Source organism: Colobus angolensis, unplaced genomic scaffold (genome assembly GCF_000951035.1).
Source record: "Colobus angolensis palliatus isolate OR3802 unplaced genomic scaffold, Cang.pa_1.0 Scaffold26, whole genome shotgun sequence".
Classification (NCBI taxonomy): Eukaryota; Metazoa; Chordata; class Mammalia; order Primates; family Cercopithecidae; genus Colobus; species Colobus angolensis.
Genome location: NW_012115821.1, coordinates 13,479,482 through 13,501,565, shown reverse-complemented (window position 1 = coordinate 13,501,565; position 22,084 = coordinate 13,479,482). Strand labels below are relative to the sequence as shown.

Sequence of the window (22,084 nt, the reverse complement as noted above, 5' to 3'; positions counted from 1 at the left end):
CGAATTGAAATTGGGAGTTAACATTTCTGCATGGTTGGGTATGTGGGCACTGGAGTGGCTGAGTGCTCTGACAGGTGGACTGAGTAGCTGAGAAATGTATGAGAAGAGAGAAGACAAGAGAGGAGAAGAGATGGCAAAATCAATCAGAGATGAGTGGCAGAGCCAATGCTTCTAGACTCCCAGGATAGACATCTGTGGTTTTTACCTGCCTGACATCCCTCCCCATTTTCTTAACAGTGCCCTCTTCTCCTTCAGAGAGTATCTCATTCCCATTCCATGTGGTCCTGGAGATAACTGATGAGTTAATCCTACCATCCTCTTGCTCCTTGAGCAGAGACCTGAGGCATAAGAAAGTGGTGCTGTCAACTTGGTGACCATCATCATGAGAAACTGTTGGTTGCTGCTATAGGGATCTCTGGGGCTGCTCTGATGTCTGTGCCTCCCAGAGCTTGATTGTTCAGCAAGTCTTTGAATTCTGGGATCAAGGGTGTCTGTTGCTTGCAATTTAAGAATCCCAATAGAGTTCACTACAGTCCTCTAGGTCCCAGCCCAAATCTATTCAGAGGCCTTATAGCCTTATTGCATTCTGTTCTGGGGCATTTGAGGCACTCCTGTATCCTAAATTTTTTTTCTTTATCTAGCTAATGTTGTTTTTGATATTTATAACTACAAGTCTTCACTAATACAAATTCTAATTGACTCCCTTGTTTATGTAGATGGTCCTGAGACTATTTAAAGCAGAAACAAGGCCTTCTAAGCCCTATTCCAATCTTTAAGGTCATAATCAAGATAACCCAACTCTTTTATCATTTTGCATGCTTTGGAAAGCTTAATTTATTCATTTTCGTTTTGCAAGTATGAAGATCTTGGAGAGAAATTTATAACAAAGGCATACTTTGTGAACAACAGGATTAAAAGCTTATCAAACACAAATATGGTTCTAAATAATGTATGATACATGGAATAGGAGTCCAAATCTACTTCTGAAAAAGAGCTCTTACTTCCTCTATCAAGCAATATTAAATGAAATTATAGTACCACCATTAAATCCAACTGTACACCAATAAATTTTTATTTCCAATGGTACTCTTCTTTATTAAAAAATCTTTATTAAATAACAAAATATGCCAGCTAATATAATAAGTACTTCCTTGAGCTCAATATTAATATAGTTGGCACACAATTCAAGGCTGTCTACCCGAATGCAGGAAGCACATGATTTTTTCCTTGTGATCCAGCAAGCAGAGTTACACGGACATCAACTGAAAAAACAAAGAAAGCCTCTGGGATTTCTCCAGGCCCAGGTCACAGGAGTGGTGTGGGGTGTGTGTGTGTGTGTGTGTGTGTGTGTGTGCATGTGGTGGTGGGGGGATTTCAAAAAGGTGATTTCTTGTGAAATATAGATCTATGGAGCTAGATGTGAACCTATTATTAGAATTAAGAGATAATTGGCAAAATATTTTTTTAAAAGAAAAATATAGTGCTAAGCAGCTTAAGTGATTAACAATGTTGTGATCTTTGGCAAACTCTGGATGAACTATAATGAAATGGAAATACTGGGGCCAGTGCCAATAAAATGTGATCATAAAGTCTGACCAGTTCACAATGTTTCCTTTTCTAAAAGTCGAACAGAAGGAAAGTATCATATAGGAATATTCTGGAAAAGAAAGTGGGGTGAATGAAAAGAAGCAGTTTAAAAGCTATTCTTCTTACCATCATACTTTATTTTTAATACAAATGTCATAAAATAAAAGGTACCCAGGCATCTTTTAAACAAAAATACATTTTCTGTATCTCAAGCCATCATTTACAGATTAACACTGTAAAAAATTTGAATGAATAACTCTTAATTTGTTTACATAAAATTATCTGAAATAAACAAAATTTTACATAGAATGAGAACAAACAAGAACCAATTCAAACTCCTAAAATCTTGCCTCTGTATTAATTTCTTCAGTTTCAAAATCATACTCATCTACAAAAGGAATGTAGGATTCTTAACATTGAACATTATTTACAAAATGAATTAGTTTCTCTCAGTTACTGTTGATTCTGTGTCACCCAACACATAGGTTGTGGTGACTCTTTGAGGGACCCTGAACTGCTATCCTGCTCCAGCTGGGAGTGCCTGTTGCCTGCCCTGGAAGGAGGTATTATACCAACTCATAGTATTTCCCAGTTTGGGGGTCAAAGTAACAGTTCAGACAAGGGTCATACAACAAAGTCAGTACTTCCTCGTCCTCTTCCACACTGAGGTCTTCTTCACCTGTGGGCAAGGGGAACCACAGACACGTTAGCTGTTGGCTTGGCCCGGAATCCCTAAACAAAGGGCAACAAAGCAGGAATCACCATCTCTCCTGGGGGATTTTCTTTATGCAGGTTGAATGTTTAGGCTGGAAGGGAGGAGCACTGTGGAAGCGGTGAGACTCTACACATGTGGTGCCAGGTGGAGAAGAAACACCGGTGAGCAGAAGGACCAACTTTATGACAAAGGACAAGAAAAACTGAGTGTGGAGAACTGGCGGGACGGGAAAGAAGAAAGGGAGAGCGCCAAAAGACTTAAGAGTTGTGCTCATTAGGATTAGAAAACTTGCCAGGATCCAAAACTAGTTGTCAAAGTTCTAAACTTCTTCATGGGTCAGAGCTGTACAAAATGCAAAACAGTGCAAACTAACTAATAAAATAGAAAACTTGATCCCATTCAATCATCCTAAAAAGGCTACCAAACAAATATGAATTAAAATAATAGAACTATAAGATACACAGAACAGACAATATACACAGAGAACAAAATGTCAGGTGATTTGTAGTTTTATTAGTGGTAGGGGAGAAATCTGTTAAGTTTTTTGGGGATACGAACATGGCTTAATGTTTTCTCTTGTGACAGGCATTTAGATGGATTGGACAGAGAGGACTCCACCTACTGTCTAAGTCATTATCAAGGCCTGCTGGCTTCCAACAAACGGCATGAAATGAAAAAAAACTGTTTTAAAAAGATGTTTCCTGAGCACCTTTTATGTGCCCAGTATTGTGCTAAGTACTTTCATATTCACAAGTGAGTGCATTCTGAGTACTTCTGAAAGTTCATGTAATGAGTTCAGAGGCTGAGAGGTTAAGACCTTCCCAGCCAGAGAAGATCAGAGAGTAGGCTCAGGGAGAAAGAGGTGACTAAGACAACACTCCTCTCTCTTCAAAAGCTATTAAAGACCAAAACCAAACCAAAACCAAACCCCAAACGAAAGCCAACTGAAGCTTTGGGCTATGTGCTCACCAGGGTGAGCTTCAGAAGAGTTTGGATGCTGGGCATGGTGCAGGGCTCACTTATAATAGAGGTTCAATAAAAATGGAATGTTTCTTGAAGGTGTGAATAAAAGCCCATGATCTTAAGTGTCACTGCCCAGAGGAAGGGAAGATGGTGGTGGTGGTTGTGGGGTTCCATCTTACTCAGCCAAAATCAGACCAAGCTGGTACCTGAACATTGTCAGGACATTGACAAACTGGAGTTAGGTCCGAGGGAGTGGTGCCTAGATGGTGAATTGGGGGTTTAAAACTGTACCACAGCCATTCCTCTGCCCACTCTTCTCCTAACCATCCAAAAACACATTTAGCATGATCCTTCCATGAGCTGGACACTGAGTTAGGTGTTCAGGACATGATGGTAGGAAACAATCCCTATTCTTAAGGACTGTGCAGAGAAGCAAGTGAAATGTGAAATCAGCTGCTTCTTGTCAGTTGAGTTCAGTGTTAGCAGTCCTTGAAAGTGGAGTTCAACTGAGGAATGATTACATGTCTTGCTTGCTAATACCTCAAATGGTAGAGCCTTGATGGTTTAGAAAGCTCTTTCTCATGTAGTAGTTCCTTTGGCCCTCCTGACCCTGTGAAAGAGGCAGGAATTATCATGCCCATTTTATAGATGAGGAAACCAGGGTTCACAAAGTTGAACAGTTCATCTGAGGTTGGTTGGTGACTAAGAGGCAGAGCTGGGGACAAACTCTCAGTTTCCAGACTAGGAGTTCAGTGTTCTTTCTACCAGTCAGAGTACTTTGTACCAGTCTATTCAGTTGGACCTTGATTATGCTAAAAGAGTGGTGTAACATGTTTAATTGGGAATTATTACATTAAATTTAGACATAGGAAAGACTAATAAAAAATTTAAAGGTGTCTTACATTTTAATAAATCAGGTTTGGAAACAAAGAAATCTGATTTCTTATAGTCCAAAAATATTGTTAAAGATGAGAGAGTCCCTGGGGGAGGGCAGAGGCAAACAGTTCAATAAGTCCAAAGGAAATGGGCTTGTTAACTCCAGAAAAGAGAAAGCTTAATGAGGTGACAGCAGCCTTTCTGGATTCAAGCATATGAAGGGTGGCATAGAAATGAGAAGTTAAGAAAATCTGGGGTTCCAGGAGGAAGCAATAGGATCAACAGGTGGAAGCTAAGAGGAGTCATATTTTTGGGGGTGCTTAGCACAAGGAAGAATTTTCTAAGCATTAGAGCTGACCAGCAAATGAAACATGTACTCTGGAAAGGGTGAAGCAGAGAGTGGGGCAACCATTTGTGCAGAATTTTGTAGATGAACGCTGCTTAGGACAGGGCACCAGATCCAACAATCCCCGCAGTGCTTTTGATGAGCTTCTGTGACTCTGGGCTGCAGCAGTTTATATCTTTGAAGTGTGAAAGGACTTTGCTAACAACCACATGAGCTGACCTGAGCACCCCGCACAGTCTCTAATTAAGAGCAGGAACTCAGAGAAGGAAGGCTGCCTTTCCTTTATCTTCTTCTGTTGTCTTCAGAGTCCCCAGGGCCCTGCCTCTGTCCTTGAGAGTACTCCTCAAATAGTCATTCCATATTGAAAATGACCCCCTTTAGATCACTTTTTCATATCAAAGGAGAGTATGTACATCCTCTACTTTCATATACTCAATCCATTATGCCTTTAAAGTTTGGACTACTTGAGAGAAATGAATAAAATTAGTTTATCAATTAGTATCTGCTATGTGATTGAGCTGGGCATAGTCTAGTTGTGAATGTGACACAAACACATGAAACAAAAGCAACTACTAAAGATTCATGAGGAGTTAAACTGGAAGGCTCTACAGCCGATTGGCGAAGCGCACTCAAGGGCTATAGAATCCAATACACTGGGGGCGAATGGAAGCTCGGCTGCTTACAGCCTGAAAGCTGGCTACAGATCATTTCACCTCATTGGACCTTGGTTTCCTCGTTTACAAATGGGAATAACAACGCCTATTTTGTAGGGTTTTGAGGAAGATTAAATTAGACACTGGTAATATGTATAACACAGCACACATAGTAGTTGTTTAATATATGATAGTTACTATTAGGGATGATAATAAAATAAATCATGAACTATGGGCTATAACTTTCTTAGTAACTCAGGATGGAAGTACTGATATAGCTTAAAGTATAAGAAAAGGCTTCATAGAGGTAGGAAGGATGACGTTTAGATGATGGAGTCAGACAGACTGACTTCCAAATCCCATTTCCACCATATCACAGCTGTGGGATATTGGCAAATTCACTGCTCTGAGCCCCGGCTTCCTTATATGTAAAGTATAGATAATACCAGTACCTGTCGTTGTTCCTATGAGGACTGAATAACACTCAGCACATGTACACAGTTAAGTACTCAGTAAATGTTGTTAGCACCATCATCATGGAAAATAGCATATGTGAGCCAGACACAAGAAGGGTTATGTACATTTATACCTTATTCCCTACCCCAAAACTGAATCTGTTTGGTTTTTTTTACAACCCCAAAACATAGTGGATTTGAAAGAAACAGAAAGACCCCCAATTAGTTTTATATAGAACATTATGATAAATTCATCTTATAAATAAACAAACAGTTCTTACACCAAAAATCATGTATGTTTCCAAAAGTAAAACTATTTTTTTCCATCAGGTGTAACGTTTAAATCACATATCCCTGAGGTAAATGATTATGAGTGAAACTCTCAGGGATCTGCCATTGGATTCTGTCTTACTCCATGAGCACATCGTGAGGAACTCTGACCTCTGGCACACAAGAGTTATATGTTATATAATTATTTAATGTATTCTGTACCTGCACTTGCAAAAAAGATAATTTTTTAAGCTGGTGCTATTAAATGAGAAAACACAATATATTTGCAATCAGTCAGGAATCTTTCAAGATGAAAACAACCATTGTAATGGCCATGGGTCTTTATCACCCATTTGCAAAGGGATCGAGGTAAATCCAATTCATTAGTAAAGGTTTTGCCACATAATGCATACAAACTAGAGCAATAACTGTGATATAAATGCATTCGTTCCAATACATATCCTACAGAATGGGACCCTCATGCATTATAACCATGGGGACTAAGATAGGTTTTGTGGATTTTTAGTACCAAAGCTTCAAATGGATGAATTTTAAAACTACCAACAATGACATTCATACAAAAATTGGGTGAGATTATGTATAATTTTATGTTGAAGTAAGGGCTTTAAACTTACATAAAAGGTTTTGTTTTCATTGTAACTTAATTTTCAAAGCCTCCAACTTACATCATTTTGCCATTATAATCCCTATGTAATGAAATTATAATATCATTAAGCAATTACCACTATGATGTCAAGCATTGGGAAATGTTTTGAAAGGTAATTATCGTGGATGGGTATGGGGTAATTTTCAATTATATTCTTGGATAGAGCTGAGTTTGTTTTTCCTCAAAATGCTAAATTGCTCTATTTAAAGATTGGCTACAGAAACTCTAGAAGGACAAATTAACAAATAAAACCATTTTCTGCTACTATACCAAGAGCATCTGGATAGGGGTCCAAATTACATTTTTTTTCTCTTCTACACACAATAAAGCCATTTCTAGTGAAATAAAATTACCTTTCAGATAATAATCTATTTACAAACTTTCAGCCTCATCCACTTTGAAATTGGTTAACAGCAATAACAGAAGAAAAACCAATGGAGCCAGACCAAATGCAGCAACATAGGCTGCCCTCCTTTCGGTAGATCAGCTCGGGTAAGTAATCCCTCCAGTTCACCTTCTGAAAGTCAATTAATATAAATGTTTAATTATCTATATTTAATGCATTTTAACTGTAGATAATAGAAAACCTACATGTACACAAGATATCTCTTCAAGCTTGAAAACAAATGATGTGGCTCTAGTTTATCAGATTTAAAAATCTCTGAATCAAGACATTGAACTTGATTTTCGATTTTCTGACACTGCCATCTACATTTTTTTTAAGTTAATGTATTTTCTCTCCTATAGATCTTGAGAACTGATTGACTGTATTTTTATGTGCATACTAATACACTATTGTTTAAGCAATTCAACAGTGAGGGATCACCATTTGGAGCAGTCGGCCTTAGGATCAATGAAGATGACATTTTAGATAAGATTCTGCTGAGTACTGGGTGCTTGCAAACTCTACCAGCAACATATCTCACAGTAGGACAAAATTAACTCACACCAAAGCCTGAGAAAGTCCACTGTGAACTGCTGAATTTCGGTTCTCAACAAACATGTGCCCTCAAATGGGAGAAAGATAAATAACCAACGATGGAATGAAAACAATGAAATGCTACTTTCTTCTAATTAGAGGGCTATATTGGTTTTGAAAGGCAAATAACATGGTATTATTATAGTTCAGGTGTTACTTGGGCAATAGGTACATTACCCCTTTTGTAAAAACTGGTGGCTATATTTTACTTGGAAAATGCTATTTTAGGGAACATGTTGAAGAATTTGGATCATTAATTAGGAATTACTACAATTTCATTCTTTCCAGGTAGTCTCTACTTATAAATATGCAGTGATTCAGATGTCCAGTTGTAACTGTGTGTTTTACAACTCTAAACGCACTTTGTTACACATGAAGGAAGGCACCTCTCCAAGGTACTGAGCTCTGAAGTCAACAGAGCCCATAGTCTCTTAGGAGCCTAATTTTAAGCAAGGTATCAACATTGAGCTATGGGAAAATGCATCCCAATTCCAGCAAGGAAAGCTGGGACCAGCCTTCTGGGTTGCACCTGGGGGATGGGTAGGTGGGGTGGTTCTGGAATAGGAGAAAGAGCCTCAAACACCTGCATGTGTTTTGCTCTACTGGAGAGTTCACTTCCAGTGGCCCTGAAAAGAAGGCATCTCTTGATACTAGTGAGGCACTGATTTCCCCCTTCTCTAATCACTTCCTGCAGAGAAGACTCCCCCAGGACTCTGAGAGCTATGTAAGAGAAAATATCACCCTACTCACAGGGGAAGCAGCAGGGGCTCTGCATTAAAGGAATGTTAGAAATACCATGAACCATTTTATAATCTGAGAGTTGAGGTGGGGTCCTATGGGTCTAAAAAGAGTACCAAGGTAACTATTGTTTATCCAGAAAGCTTCAAGAAAATACAGCTTCCTAAATTAAAAAAATTGCAGTGGATATTTCAGTCATGTGGTTCTTATCCACCTAAATAGGGATTCTGTGGTCATACTACAGTGTGGGATTTAAGGGTGTGGACCCTGGTCAGACAGGCCTGGGTCAGTGTCCTGATACACTCAGGGTCTGTGGCCCAGGCTAGCCCCTTACTTCATCTGTAAAGTGGGAACATAATATAATCCCACACTAAGCAGTGTTGGGAGGAGGTATGAGGTAATGCACAGAAAAATTCCAAACAGTGCCGGGTACACAACGGTGCTTTATTAATGCTGGCTTATTATTTTCATATCACCAATATTGCTCTTTTGGGGAAAGTCTCCTTTGCATCTGAAACAAATCTTCGAGGTACAAAAAAGATCAAAAGAACAGATCAAATCATTCTCATATTTCCTATGGCCAGTAGAGTCACGCACTCACTCATCAAATATTTATGGGGCATTTACTGTGTCCTAGAAACCACACTAGGCACTAGGGGTACCAGAGTTGTTCAGCAACTTTTAGACTCAGAGTATTAGGTAAATGTCAAAGAATTACGTGGCAGTTAATAGGAGGGCAGTGAAAGAATTCCTCTGTTGGAGAAGAGCAGGCAGCCAGATCCTAATCCCCACTTTAGCCAGAGCAGAGCTTTTATCTCTTCCATACATGAGGATTCCTTCTTTCTGGTTAACTGTGAGAAGCCATAAAATTTCTGTAAACTCTTTACTAGTAATTTGGATATTACATCTATAAAATAAGCATCTGCTACCTATTTATATCTCATGGGAGATTAATCAATGTCCCTGTGGGAATATTCTGTGTGGCTTTGCCATAAAAAAGGTACAAGAATATTATTTTTATGAGACTCAGGCAACTCCCAAACTCCTTCTGAATGCCTTTCTTACTCAAAATCTATGTAAACTGCAAGATATGGCTACAGGCCTGAAAAGAGAGGTCATTATTATTCCATTTTGGAGCTGGTAAGCATGAATAATTTAAGGGTCGTAACTGTAAAGGAACAAATGTCAAAAACAAATTGACAACTATTCTTTGAGCAAAGTATGGTTCATTTTCAAAAGGTCATTTTAGTAGTTTTCTCAAATAAGTTCTGAAATCTTAACTTCCCATTTTTACATTTCACACAAGCTCCAGGAAAACACATTTTAGTAAGTGTTAAGGGCACCATGTCCAGGGTAATTGATATTCAGCAAGTGTGTTACAGCCCAGGAGGAGCTATGAAAAGCTGACCGTTTCCCATCCGGTGGGATGTCAGAGATCTGAATGCAGTGCTCTTCCTGCTGGCCAACTGTGCTGGAAACTGGGCTGTTCACTTGAAGGTGGCATTCATGCACTCGAGACATTCTGGATGAGCAGAAACTGGCTGTGACACAAATTTCTACTGAATAAAGTAGGGACAGATATAACTCATGCATTTACTTTTGTATGGCTTGGGGCAAGTTTTCTAGAATTATGTATTAGGCAGAGTATATCTCCCCGCTGTTAAAATGCAGTAATACCTCCAGCTGCAGAAATGCATCTTGGCCTCACCATCTCTGATAGAGGTATGATGGCTCAGTACATCCCTGCACTGCCCTAAGTCCCAATGTAACCATGTGGAAGATGGTATAATAATAGTATCTATACCTCACTAGGCTGTTGTGAGAATTCAAGTGCACATGTAGGCCCAGAACACAGGAAGATTAAATAAGTAGCTATTATTATTTATATCCTACAAGTCCAAAAGTGGGCAATATCTTTCCCTGTGAACTAGTCCTCAGGCACCACATTGACATCCCAGTGAAATGGTTCTGTAGAAAGGGCACTGATGTAGGAGAAGCCTGGGCCCTAATCCCAGCTAGGGCTCTGACTGGGCATTTGATCTTGGTCAAGTCATTTACCTCTTTAGGCAAATTGAGGGGTTGGACCACATCAGTGTTTTTAACTGGTTCATCAGAGCCCCAGGGCAGGATTCTGAGATCCTAACCCCCACTTTAGCCAGAGCAGAGCTTTTGTCTCTTCCATACATGAGGATTCCATATGAGATTTCACTTGAAAGAAAAGTTGTTACTGCTTATGAATAAAGTTTAAGAGCCATGGCATAAGGTGATCTATAACTTTTTAACTGCCACAATGTATGGGTCGAAGTTCAATACTCTCATAATTAAATTTTAGAAATATATCAAATATACCAAAAAAATTAGAATGTGGGGAAAGTTGAAAGTCAGAATTCAATGAATTGCTCTACTTTTTCCTGCCAAGCTTGTAATAAAAAAAAGGACTAGTTAAAGACTATTTCTCACCCTCCTTTCCTCCCTTTGTTCCCTCTCTTCTCCTTTCTAATGAGAACATAGAGAATCTAATATATGCTGGAACTTGCACAGGGCCCCAAGGATCCAAGAGTGAGCAAACTGACAGTTTCCTAAAAACTCAGAGGCTACTTAGGAGGAAAGGCAATAAACAAGTAGACAAATCAAGATTTTCAGACTGTGAAAAGGCATGCAGATGATGTCAGAAGGTGAAGTGAGAGAACACAGTGAGTGGCAGACTGATCTACTTAGGTAAGAGTGTCTGGGAAGGCCTTTAAGAAGATAAGCAACATGCAAATACCCAGGCCCGGCAATTCCATATCCAGTGATCCTGCCCTTCATTCAGCTGTTCACTCCCTTGGCCTTGCCTTAGATCTAGTCAAATGTGGCTACCTGTCATTTCTAATAAGCATGGGTGGGAGGAGAAGGGGGCAGGCTCAAGGCTAACAGGTGACCAGAGGTATCTCTCTCTTTTTTAAAGAACTTAGCCACTGAGCCCTCAAGATATTTTAATTTGCTTTTTCTTGTAGATCAGAAACTCTTAATGGAAAAATAATATTTCAACTCCTGGTTTTATATATACATATTTTAGTAGGTAATCTACTTACCCAGTTCAAAACCCACAAAGGATAAAAATATAGTGGCTGGGCTCTGGGGCCAGGATGCATGGGTTCAAATCCTAGCTTTGTGCCTCAGTAGTTGTGGGACGTTGGGCAAGTCATTTGAGAACTTTGTGCCTCAGTTTCCTCAGCTGTAACACACACACACACACACACACATGCACGCACACAGCTTCCTCCTGGTGGTGGTGTGAGAGCTAAATGTAATGACTTGGTGTCTGGCATAAAGTAAGTGCTAAATGAATGGTGTCATGCAACAAGAACCCAGGAAGGGTTCCAGACTGCTCACAATCATACTTCCCTTCCCCTTCCGATGATATAAACTGGAAACTTGAGCCCATAATTTTTCTTCAACACTTTAGCAGAACAGATGGAAACACTATCTCAGCATACTGGTAAGTATGGACTCTCTTATGCCGCCTAAAACTATACAATTAACAGGCCATTAACCAAATAGAAAACGCTGTTTTTTGATGGTGTTAATTAACTACAAACCACTCAAGCATATCAGAAAATGGGAAGATGAGTAAATAGAAAATGCTCGTTTTTGGAGGCATTAATCAACTACAAACCACCCAAGCATATGGGAAAAGGGCCAGGGGACTGCTGATAAAAATCCAAGGTGACAGGCAGAAGGGATGCTTGATCTGGGTAACACTGGCCAGCACATTTCTAAAATTCTCTGAATTTGCCCTCAATGGAACTTCTGTTTACCTTCAACATAACTGAGCTCCTGCTGTCAGAACTGGGCTTGGCAACGGCGACTTTAAGACATCCTTCCAGCTGCTTCTCGCTAATATATACCTTGGGTGCCTTTGCTCAAGGACCACGCTCTCAGTTCCTGTGGCTTATTTAGGACACCTAACATAACACATTATTTGTTCCCTCACAGCAAGGTCTCCTCCTGACAGCCAAGATTCTATTTTTCTGTCATAAGTAATTATAAATGCACACCTCTAAAAAGATTCCCAATTTGAGGGGCATAATCTATTTTAGATAGTAAATTACAGAGACATCTCCATCCCTTGGGCGGCCAAAACTTACAACTCAGATGTATGAGCTCTCACTCTGAATTCTCCATACCTAAAGAAAAATGCGATGCTCTACTTTTTTTCCCTGGGGCACTTAGGAAAAAAAAAAAAACTGGCACTTTTTTTGGAGCAATTTATATTGGTTTCACTTCCACTTTTTTCAAAGCTTCAGATATAACATTTCCATCTTCAAAATTCAACCCAGAAAACTGTCTGAGAGAGTCCCACTCTGAGGTTATTTGTCACTCCAATTACGCACTTGAGATTTATCCCATGACTCTGCCATCTCAACTCCTCAGTTTTCACCAGAGATTCTCTTATGTTCCTCCACCACGCACACCTCACAGTCAAGTTCCCTGCTCACAACCAGAAACTAATGGTTCATCTTTATGGCTTATGCCAACCAAACGAACACCTGGCAAATTTTCATTCCTGGTTCCTTCTGATTTTTATCTTACTAATACCTATTGTAGCTACGTGACAGCTTCTGCTTTAATGCAAAGGTTGTATCTCTGCATTCATGGAAACAGGTATCTGAGTGACGTTGAAACATCGTGTCTGCTGTATAATAATGCCAACAGCTGGTATTTGGTAGGCATTCTAAGTGCTTCATATATAGTACCTCGCTGAATCTTCACAAGGAACAATCAGGGGAGCACTATTATTCATATTATTTTATAGATGTAGTAATCAAAATTCATAAAGGTCACACAGTGGGAATTGGTAGCGCTGAAATTCAGATGAAGGTCAATTTGACATCCAAATTCTTATACCTTAAACTATATTTTGCCCTGGTATTAACCTTTAGAAGAACAAGGGTAATTTCTCTCATCTTCTTTTTAGTTGTAAAGAATCCATTATTCTAAAAAATGAGGTTCAGGTTACCTCATTTAGGGTGTGTAAGACTAAGTGATCAACATTTAATAAACACAGTGGCATCTCAAAGTGATGGATTCTCTCTATTTATAGTAAATTATTTTTATTTTCTTGTGCATATCGTTTTTCATATTCCCACCTTGAACACTCAGACTTTCAGAGGAATCTGGACGCTGCTCAGCTGGCTGTTGACTGGGAGGAACAATTGGTGGGCTCAACATATTTAACCAGTCCCTAAAAAGAAAACAAAATGAATGAGCATGTCTGGAGTTCCACATATAGATTTTATGTTTCCCATGGATTTTCAATTCCCTGGGGCTTCCACAAAGAAACACTTTTTCCTCCTTCATATTTCAGAAAGAGAGATGTCCAGATATCAATATCCAGTTTTGTAAATCGGTTAATATGGAGTCAATCACTTAACTAGCCAGTTTGAGAAATACTTCAACTAAATGAATATTCCTTTCAAAGTTTATTATTGTTGCCATTAAATTATAGCAGAGTTCTTTTCACATAAGAAATTATTTCAATAACTCAGAGGAAATGCAGCTGAGATGAAGCTCCTTATGAGCTTTGGGTAAGAAAGCCTGACAAAGTCACATGCCACATGTCATGGATGGTCACACTCCACAAGGTGACTCAAAACTGAAGTCAGTCTTGGAGCTGCCATGGAACCCAGCAGTGGTGGGAGTCAGTCTCTCTTAACTTGGGGCTTTGAAGCAGTGAAGGGAAAGGAAGCGGGAAGTGAGGGCATTTCCCCATCTCTTTACTTTCCTTCCTACTGCACTCTTTCCCGGCCTCTTCCTCCCTCTCGTAGATACCTGGGGTGTACTATTCAAGCTGGTGACATCCAGAAAGCTTGAGTCACTGCATGTTCTACTTCAAGCCCTTCTCATCTCTAAACTTACTACTGAGCTTCATTAGTGTTAGGGAGCAGTTAGGAGGATGTAAAAGAATTTCCAATGTGAATTCTATTTATTGCACTGCTATTAGTGCCCTATATCATTTACCTTATTCTTCTCAATAGGAGTATGTCTTTATAACTAAATAATTTCTTTCTGTATTTCCTATGGTATTAATCTACAATGGGAGACAGTCCTAACCAACAGCTAAGAGCTGATAAAAATCCAGGCCAATTCCAGCTCTGTGCTACTGCAGGCCAATTCCAGCTCTGTGCTTCCTACAGTAAGAACTTGGCCAAGTCACTTAGCATTGCTAAGTTTCATCTGTGAAAAGGAGATAATAATAGTGCTTCAGAGTTGAGTGTTAGGATTAAACAGAAAAAAATGGGAGAAAAACATTTGTTGTGTATATGGGTACAGAATTAGCACTCAATAAATTTCAGCTTTGACCACTATCATCTTCATTATCAATGAAGATCATGGTGTGGACTTACCTATAATGATAAATAAAACAAGGTAGAAATGGACTTTGTTGGAAGTAAATCAGTAAAGGATGGTAGAATGATTACCAGTCTATGCAGCAGATATTTTCCTTACAAACTATTTGCTCTTCCAGCATAAAAAGCACATTAATGTCAAAATTACCTAATTCCTACTTATAATATTTTACAACACTTTCAGTCACTACTCATCATAGCTATCACTAGATTATGACTGGTGAAATAAGCAAGGTGAGTATGCTGTGTAATTGAATTTCATAATAACACATTAAGGGCATCAGAAAGGATTTGTCACAGACTTTCAAGCTAATGGGGCATTTTCTGATAAGCACTATCTATTTAGGCTACTTAATTATAGCAGACCAAAAAATTCCTGCATTATAGGAAATTACAAGGTCATATACAAATTACCAGCCCAGTGACCTCATTACTCACTAAGGGTGATGAAGAACAGGGATGAACAGGAGAAAATAATGTTATCACATCATGACACCCCCAGTTACAAATCAGAAACTATATCATCACAGTAGAAGCTACCCCAGTGGGGAAAGTGTAGGTGGAAGTTGTGTGAATGTTATGAAATGTAAGACACTTACTTCTTAGGTCAATAATTTGATCAATGTTTTTGCTTTTCAGCAGTAGCTATGAAAAGTACAGCGCTCTTCTTTTTGTGATTAAAAGAATTTCAGATTTATAGAAAAGTTGCAAGAAGAGTATAAAGAACTACTGTATATCCTTCACCCAGTTTCCCCACCTTTAACATTTTATCATATTTGCTCTCTATCTCTTAATCTATGTATCTACTGACCTACCTATATATCTGTCTAAACAGGGGTCAGCAAACTATGGCCCATGGGCCAAGTCTGGCCCACTGTCTGTGTCTAGCTTGCAAACTAAGAATGGTTACTACATTTTTAAATGGTTATTAAAAAAAGTAATGTTTCATGACAGATGAAAATTATATAAGATTCAAAATTCAGTGTCCATAAATAAAAATGTATGGGAATACAGCCATACTCATTTGTTTACATTTTGTCTATGGTTGCTTTTGTGCTACAATGGCAGAGTTAAGTAATTTATTATCTGCTCCTTTATGAAAACATCTGATGATCCCTAACCTCTATAACTGTGCACTCATATTGGTTCCTCTAATACTAATCCAAAACCACAGGTTCATTCTCGTTTTTCTTCTTTCTGTATTTGTAACCCGTTTCTGACAGTGAGGAAACTGGCCCTCAAGATATTTACTTACTTCCTGAATTATGGAAATTACTGAAAGCAGCTTCAGAACTGCCAAGCAAAACCAAACAAGAAATGCTCACCCTAAACCTATTCTCTAGAGTTCTCAATTTGCTTACAGTTATTTTTCTTCTTTGGTCAAAACACCACATTCAAAACTGACTTTGGTTCTTTTTTTCCCCATCTTCAATGTGAATATATTAGTCATTCGAAATACAATGAAAGTCATCTGCTTCCTTTTATGTTACATTTCAGACTTTTTTTTCCCATTCCTGTTGATTTTTATTACTTCTGTTGTTGTTGCCGATTACATACAACATTAACAATCAAAAGTCAGAACTACAGAAGGGCACATTTAGGGTAAGAGTCACATCCTCCTATCTCTTCCAGTTTGTTCCTATCCTCTCATCACTTCTACTCTATTCCTATCCACCCCTCTAGAGGTAATAAATTTCATTAGTTCTGGTATTGCCTTTCTGTGCTTCAGTTTGCAAAAACTGAACAGATACATGTCTGTTTTTTATTCCCTTTCTTACTTATGCAAAAGGTAGCATATTATAGTACTCTTTTGTACTTTTATATTTTTAGCTTATAATTTATCCAGGAAATCATTCCATACCAGTTCGTGGAGAGCTTCCTCATTCTTTTTTTACAGCAGCATAATACATCACCCTATGGATGTACTATCATTTACTTCACCCTCTTCTATGTTTGAGCATGTTTTCAATGTTTGGCAATGATTGCAATTAACACTTCAATGAATAACCTTGGGCATGTCTATTTGTCTATTTTTGTATACTTAGAGGTAAATCCCAAAAAGGTAAATTTCTTAAAGTGGGATTCCTGGAACAAAAGGTAAATGCATACTTGGTTTTGTTAGATATTGGCAAATTCCCTTCACAAGGGTTGTACCTGTCTTAATTCTCACCAGCAATGTATGAGAATGCCGATACACCGAGAGCAACTTTAGAGGAATATGTTGTCAAGTATTTTAATGCTTTCTGATCTGAGAGGTGGGAACTGATACTTTAAAGCAGGCTTGATTTGAATTTGTTCTCATTATAAGTGGAGTTGACTGTATTTTCATATATTTAAGGGCATTTATGTAATACACATACACACACACACACACACACACACACATACACATATATATTTCCATGTGCCATATATATGTTTGTTCACATCTTTTGCCCTTTCTTCTATCAGATTTTTTATCTTTTCCTCACTTTATAATTTGTCTTTGTTTATGGTGGTTTTCCTTTGTGCCATACAAAAGGTTTTATTTTTATGTAGTCAAAGGTATCAGTCATTTTAAAAAAATTGTCTCTGTATTTTGGGTCATAGTTATAAAGCCTTTCCCTACAACCAAGTTCTGTAGAAATGCACCCATGTTTTCTTGTAGTTACTTCAAATGGCTTCATTTTTCACATTTGGATTTCTGGTCCATTTTTGGTTTATTCTGGTATATTGTGTAAGTTTGTTCTGGTATATGGTATATCTAATTTTACCTCTTTAAAATAACTACAGAGTTCTTTTGACAAGTAATGTTGTTTTAACACAGATTTAGAAGATTTTATACAATTAAGAAATTTTTAATCAAAGCAACTAACTCATTTGTTTAGCTTTTTACTAAGCATTTACAAAGTATAATGCAAAAAGAAAGGTTTCTATTTTAACTAAAATATAAAAAACTTTGGGCTAAACAAAATCAACCAGGATTTTTCTTGCAGGACTTTTCAGAGCTTTAAAACCACTGTGAGTATCCCAAGAGGAGGCTGGAGTATGCAGCATTGCCCAAATTTATGTATCTAGAACTGTTATATCTTTTGGGACCACAGAACACACCTTGAGAAATGATGCTCCAAGTTATACCATTTCCCCACTCTGGTGGCATTATGTTTGTTTGTTTTGTTTTTCATTTTACTTTATATACGTTTAATATAATTTTGTTTTTTCAAGGCATTCTTTTTTGGTGACTTGATAATAAGCAGAAATGTGCAGTCCAGCATCTGTATCTTACATGTTTACATTTTTATATGTGATATTTAATGCTGGCCTATTGTCTTGATCCTTGATCAACTCCTTTAAACCTCCATGCTTTCCCCTACATAAGCAGCAAACATTCAAGGAATGGGGAGTTCTAGCTGAGGCTCCTTCACCACATGCCAGTCTTAGCTTTAGTTCTGAAGCATTTCCTTGGTCTGCTTCTTACCCAGCTACCTGTGCTCCAGAATCTACTCTTGCTTGTTGTTCCACCATTTCCATACTTGCCCCCTGGACTTGATACTCTGGTTGGTTTCCTCAGCTCTGACTATAATCGTTTTATGCCATGGACTGACTCTTATCTCCCTGTAATGAAAAGCCTCCAGTTCCTTTGGTAGATAAACATCCTTTCAGTCAGGCCTGCTCTCTGAGCACATGCAGGAAGGAGCCTCTTCTTCCTCCTTCCTCTTGAGGACTCAGGTATGTCTCCCACCATTACCCTCCTCTTGAAACTGGAGGGACAGGGCTCCTAGGCACACCTGCACATATTGAGTACTGCTGCAAGAAGAGGTGCTTTATTCAAGAGTCAAGACCATGGATTCATATTAAATACACAAATAAAAATATGAACAGATGAAGAATAAATACTATCTTGTGAAGTTTTATAATGGCCAGATTGATTTAATACTAAAATCTTGGCTGTAAAGGAATACCACATTGTTTTCACTCAACTTGCATGCTAGACGGTGGACATTGCCTGTGTAGGGCTGAATCAGATACCTTTAGAACTGAAGACAATGTCCTCAGTTAAGACAGGCTATAGCTTCAGTTCCTTTGTCTAAAAACAAGATTGTGTTTACAAGACAATTTTACATACATTTATTTTATTAATGTGCTTCCTAAAAGTATTTTGTATGTGTATACACACATATATACATCTACACACATACACACACACACACACATATGTATATATAAAACATTATATGAGACAAAGTTAGCTTAATCATCCCTTTATGTATACAGTAAGCATTGAACTGCTGTGTACCAGGCTGTGTGGGGATTTCAGGATAAATTATTCTTGGTTCCTACACTCCAAGAGTCATGGTCTGATGGAGGACACATTCTAGCCAAAAAAACACACACACAACACACACAAAAAAACAAAAAACACAAAACATGAGTTGTACCCATCCATTTGTTCCTGTGGAGGAATTTATTTGCAATAGAGCTATCTACAATCTTGTATACATTTAAATAATTATTTGTGGTAGTCATTATGCCAGAAATCTAAAACATGGCAATAATTATTATATATCTTTCAATTACAGCACTGAGCTACCTGCTACCTTAAAGCTCTGGGTCATTTTCACTGGGGATCCTATATTAGGAATTTAACTATTTGCAGCAATGTCTATCCATACTTTATGATACTTATCATCTGGTACCAGTGTACATTTCTTATTCACTGAAAGAAATTTAGATTTTAAAAATCTTTTATGGCCAGAGAACAGACTGGGGAGAGGACTAGGAGATAGCTCATTTTTGGGGACAATTCATATTCATAGATTCTTATTAAACATTGGTGAAAATTGTTTCCCAAAAATATATACATAAATACCAAATTTTACTTTCAATTTCAGGAGGTCAGAGATAGTCTGAATCCCATAGTGAACCTCTGGGCTCCAAATAAAGAACTTCTGCATCATGGGATGTCATGGAAATGGTATTTCAAGTAGTGAAAAATCCATGCTTTGCAAAGTTTTTCTGTAAAAGGCCAGATGGAAAATGTGTTAGTTCTGTGAGCCATAAGATCTCTCTAACAACTGTTTAACTCTGCTGTTGTACTGCAAAAGCAGGCATAAACAATTGGTTTATGAATGGGCATGGCTGGATTCTAATAAAGCCTTATTTACAAAAACAGGCAATGGGTAGGATTTGGGCTTACAGGTTATAGTTCAATGACTCATGCCTTAGTGAAAGGAACTGTGAAGTAGACAATGCTTGAGGTTCTTATGAAAATTCCTGCTGATTTTTCTCCTAAATAGCTTTGAATCCACCTTTCTTACCATCTCCCCTTTCACCACCAAGGTCTAAGCAATTATCTTGGCTTGTGTTATCTGTAGCAAAAGCTCTTACCTGATCTCCTCATATTCACTCATCCTGGCTTCATTTCTCCTCTATTCTCCACACAGCCAAAATTACTTGACAGTATATCCGTCTCTTGTTTCAAAGTGTCTTCCCAGTGTCATTGGGAAGCCATCATCCTCAACAGAAAGACCAGAACCCTTTCCTTAGCCTTTGAGGCTTTGCGTAGACTAGTCTCTACGTATTTTTCCAACCTCTTGTGGTACAATGTTCCCTCTCACTCCCTGTGCTCCGGCCACGCTGGGCTTCTCTCAGTTCCTGGAGTGGCCATGCTCCCTACCATCACCGGGTCTTTGCCCAGGCTGTGCCCCTTGTCTAGACCATGCTTTCCTCCCTTCTTTCTACTGTTCCTTGGCCTGGTGAATTCATACCGAATCTTTATATTTTGGCTAAAGAATCACACTCTTGGGAAATCTTCACTGACATCCCCTCTTCAATCTAGTTGAGTTCCTTTCACACCTTTTCTTACAGCAACTGTGATTTTCTCATTAAGAGCTCTCATCTCAGCTCATAATTACAACCTCATTACCTCATTTGTTTGATCATTTGATGAATGTCATCCTCCCTATTAGACTTTAGCTCCTAGCAGAGTTCCTGGCACAGAGTAGCTGCTTCCTCAATATTTACCAAATGTATGACTATTCAAATAGTCTCTTTCTTAGCCAAGAATACTGAGTGGTACTTGGTATTGAAAGTCTCCATAACAATAAAAAATGCTGCTGTTGTAACCCACTCTGCATTCTTCTTCTATCTTGCTCTTTCTCCGCTTGCTAAAAGCATGCTCTTGTTTCCTTACCATGTGCTCAATATACACACACAGGTCAGGGACACACACCTGCTTTTTTATAGCCAAGAAAGAAAAATTTAATTTTCTACTTCAGGAAGCAGAATGTTGATTCAGAAACATATTTACTAGCTTCAAAAAACTAAGAAAATATGTGTTCCTTTTTAAAAAAACTAAAACATACAGACAGCATTTCTTCATAGAATTCATCTCCCACTTCAAGAAGGGATCTTAAAATATAAGTTGGGAACTCTTTTGCATATCTCTCTTTTTTCTTATTTTTAAAACTTTTTATAAAGACAGGGTCTTGCTATGTTTCCCAGCCTGAACTCTAACTCCTAGCTTCAAGCGATTCTCCCACCTCAGCCTCCCAAAGTGCTGGGATTACAGGTGTGGGCCACCACGCCCTCTTTCATATATCTCTTAAGATGGACTTGAATAAGTATTAAAATGCTGTTGTTTAATTTTGGTTTGTTTTCCTCAGAAGTCTCTAACCAGATTCTTGGCGTTGAAGAAGAACCCCCATCGATGTTCTGAAACCCTTCCACAACACTCCCATCAAGTGGGTTATCTAATCTACGCTTGATTACCATCAGAAAACCTACTGCTTTCAAATATCACATTTCATCTTCAAGCAGTTCTGCCTGTTCAAGAGTTTTTCCTCATGTTAAGGTAAAATCTGTTTTCTTTTTACTTGTACCCATTTCTCCTACCCTTATTCCTTATGGCTAAGGAACAATTCTAACCTTTTTTCAAGACACAGTAGAAGAGAGCTAAGGGACTCTTCAAGACTCCTTTCTCCCCCTTCTCCTTGGAATAGCCACCTGTAAACACATGGCTTTCTGGAGTAGATTGGTCCAGAGGTGGACACCCAACCTAATATGGGCCAATTGCTGTGTTTCCCTGAACTTCTCAAACTGGATCTGAAAAAGAGAGTCTCACAATGAAGATGGGAGCTGAACAAAGTGAAATTCAGATGCCACTGGTGATCCCATTTCCTGTCACATCGAGGAAGCCAGTCTGAAGAGAGAATGAGGAAGCTTAAAGTCTAGATTGTAGGGGAATGAAACAGTATTGGCACCACTGAATTAATTGGAAAACTGGGAAGAGAAAACCAGTTTGGGATGATGGAAGTGCTTGGTTTAGTACAAGGGGGAATCTGAGGTCTTGAAAGTTTTTCCATGTGGTGATGTGCTGGAAATATTTAGGGATACCTTACTAAGTCTTTTTTTTTTTTTTTTTGACGGAGTCTTGACTACTATAGTACCTCATTTGCGTGGAAT

General features: G+C 38.5%; 1 protein-coding gene across 2 annotated transcripts in view; it reads right to left on the bottom strand.

Moving 5' to 3' along the window:
- Positions 1 to 1,701: 1,701 nt before the first annotated feature.
- Positions 1,702 to 22,084, bottom strand: part of LOC105515401 (chromosome unknown open reading frame, human C3orf67) — a 317,628-nt gene continuing 297,245 nt past the window's right edge. For both annotated transcript variants that reach the window (XM_011947206.1, XM_011947205.1), the window contains 2 exons: positions 13,382 to 13,476; positions 1,702 to 2,266 (listed from right to left, as the gene is read on the bottom strand). In XM_011947206.1, coding sequence (XP_011802596.1) covers positions 2,154 to 2,266; positions 13,382 to 13,476 — 208 coding nt within the window. In that variant the 3' untranslated portion in view covers positions 1,702 to 2,153. The remainder of the gene's footprint in view (positions 2,267 to 13,381; positions 13,477 to 22,084) is intronic.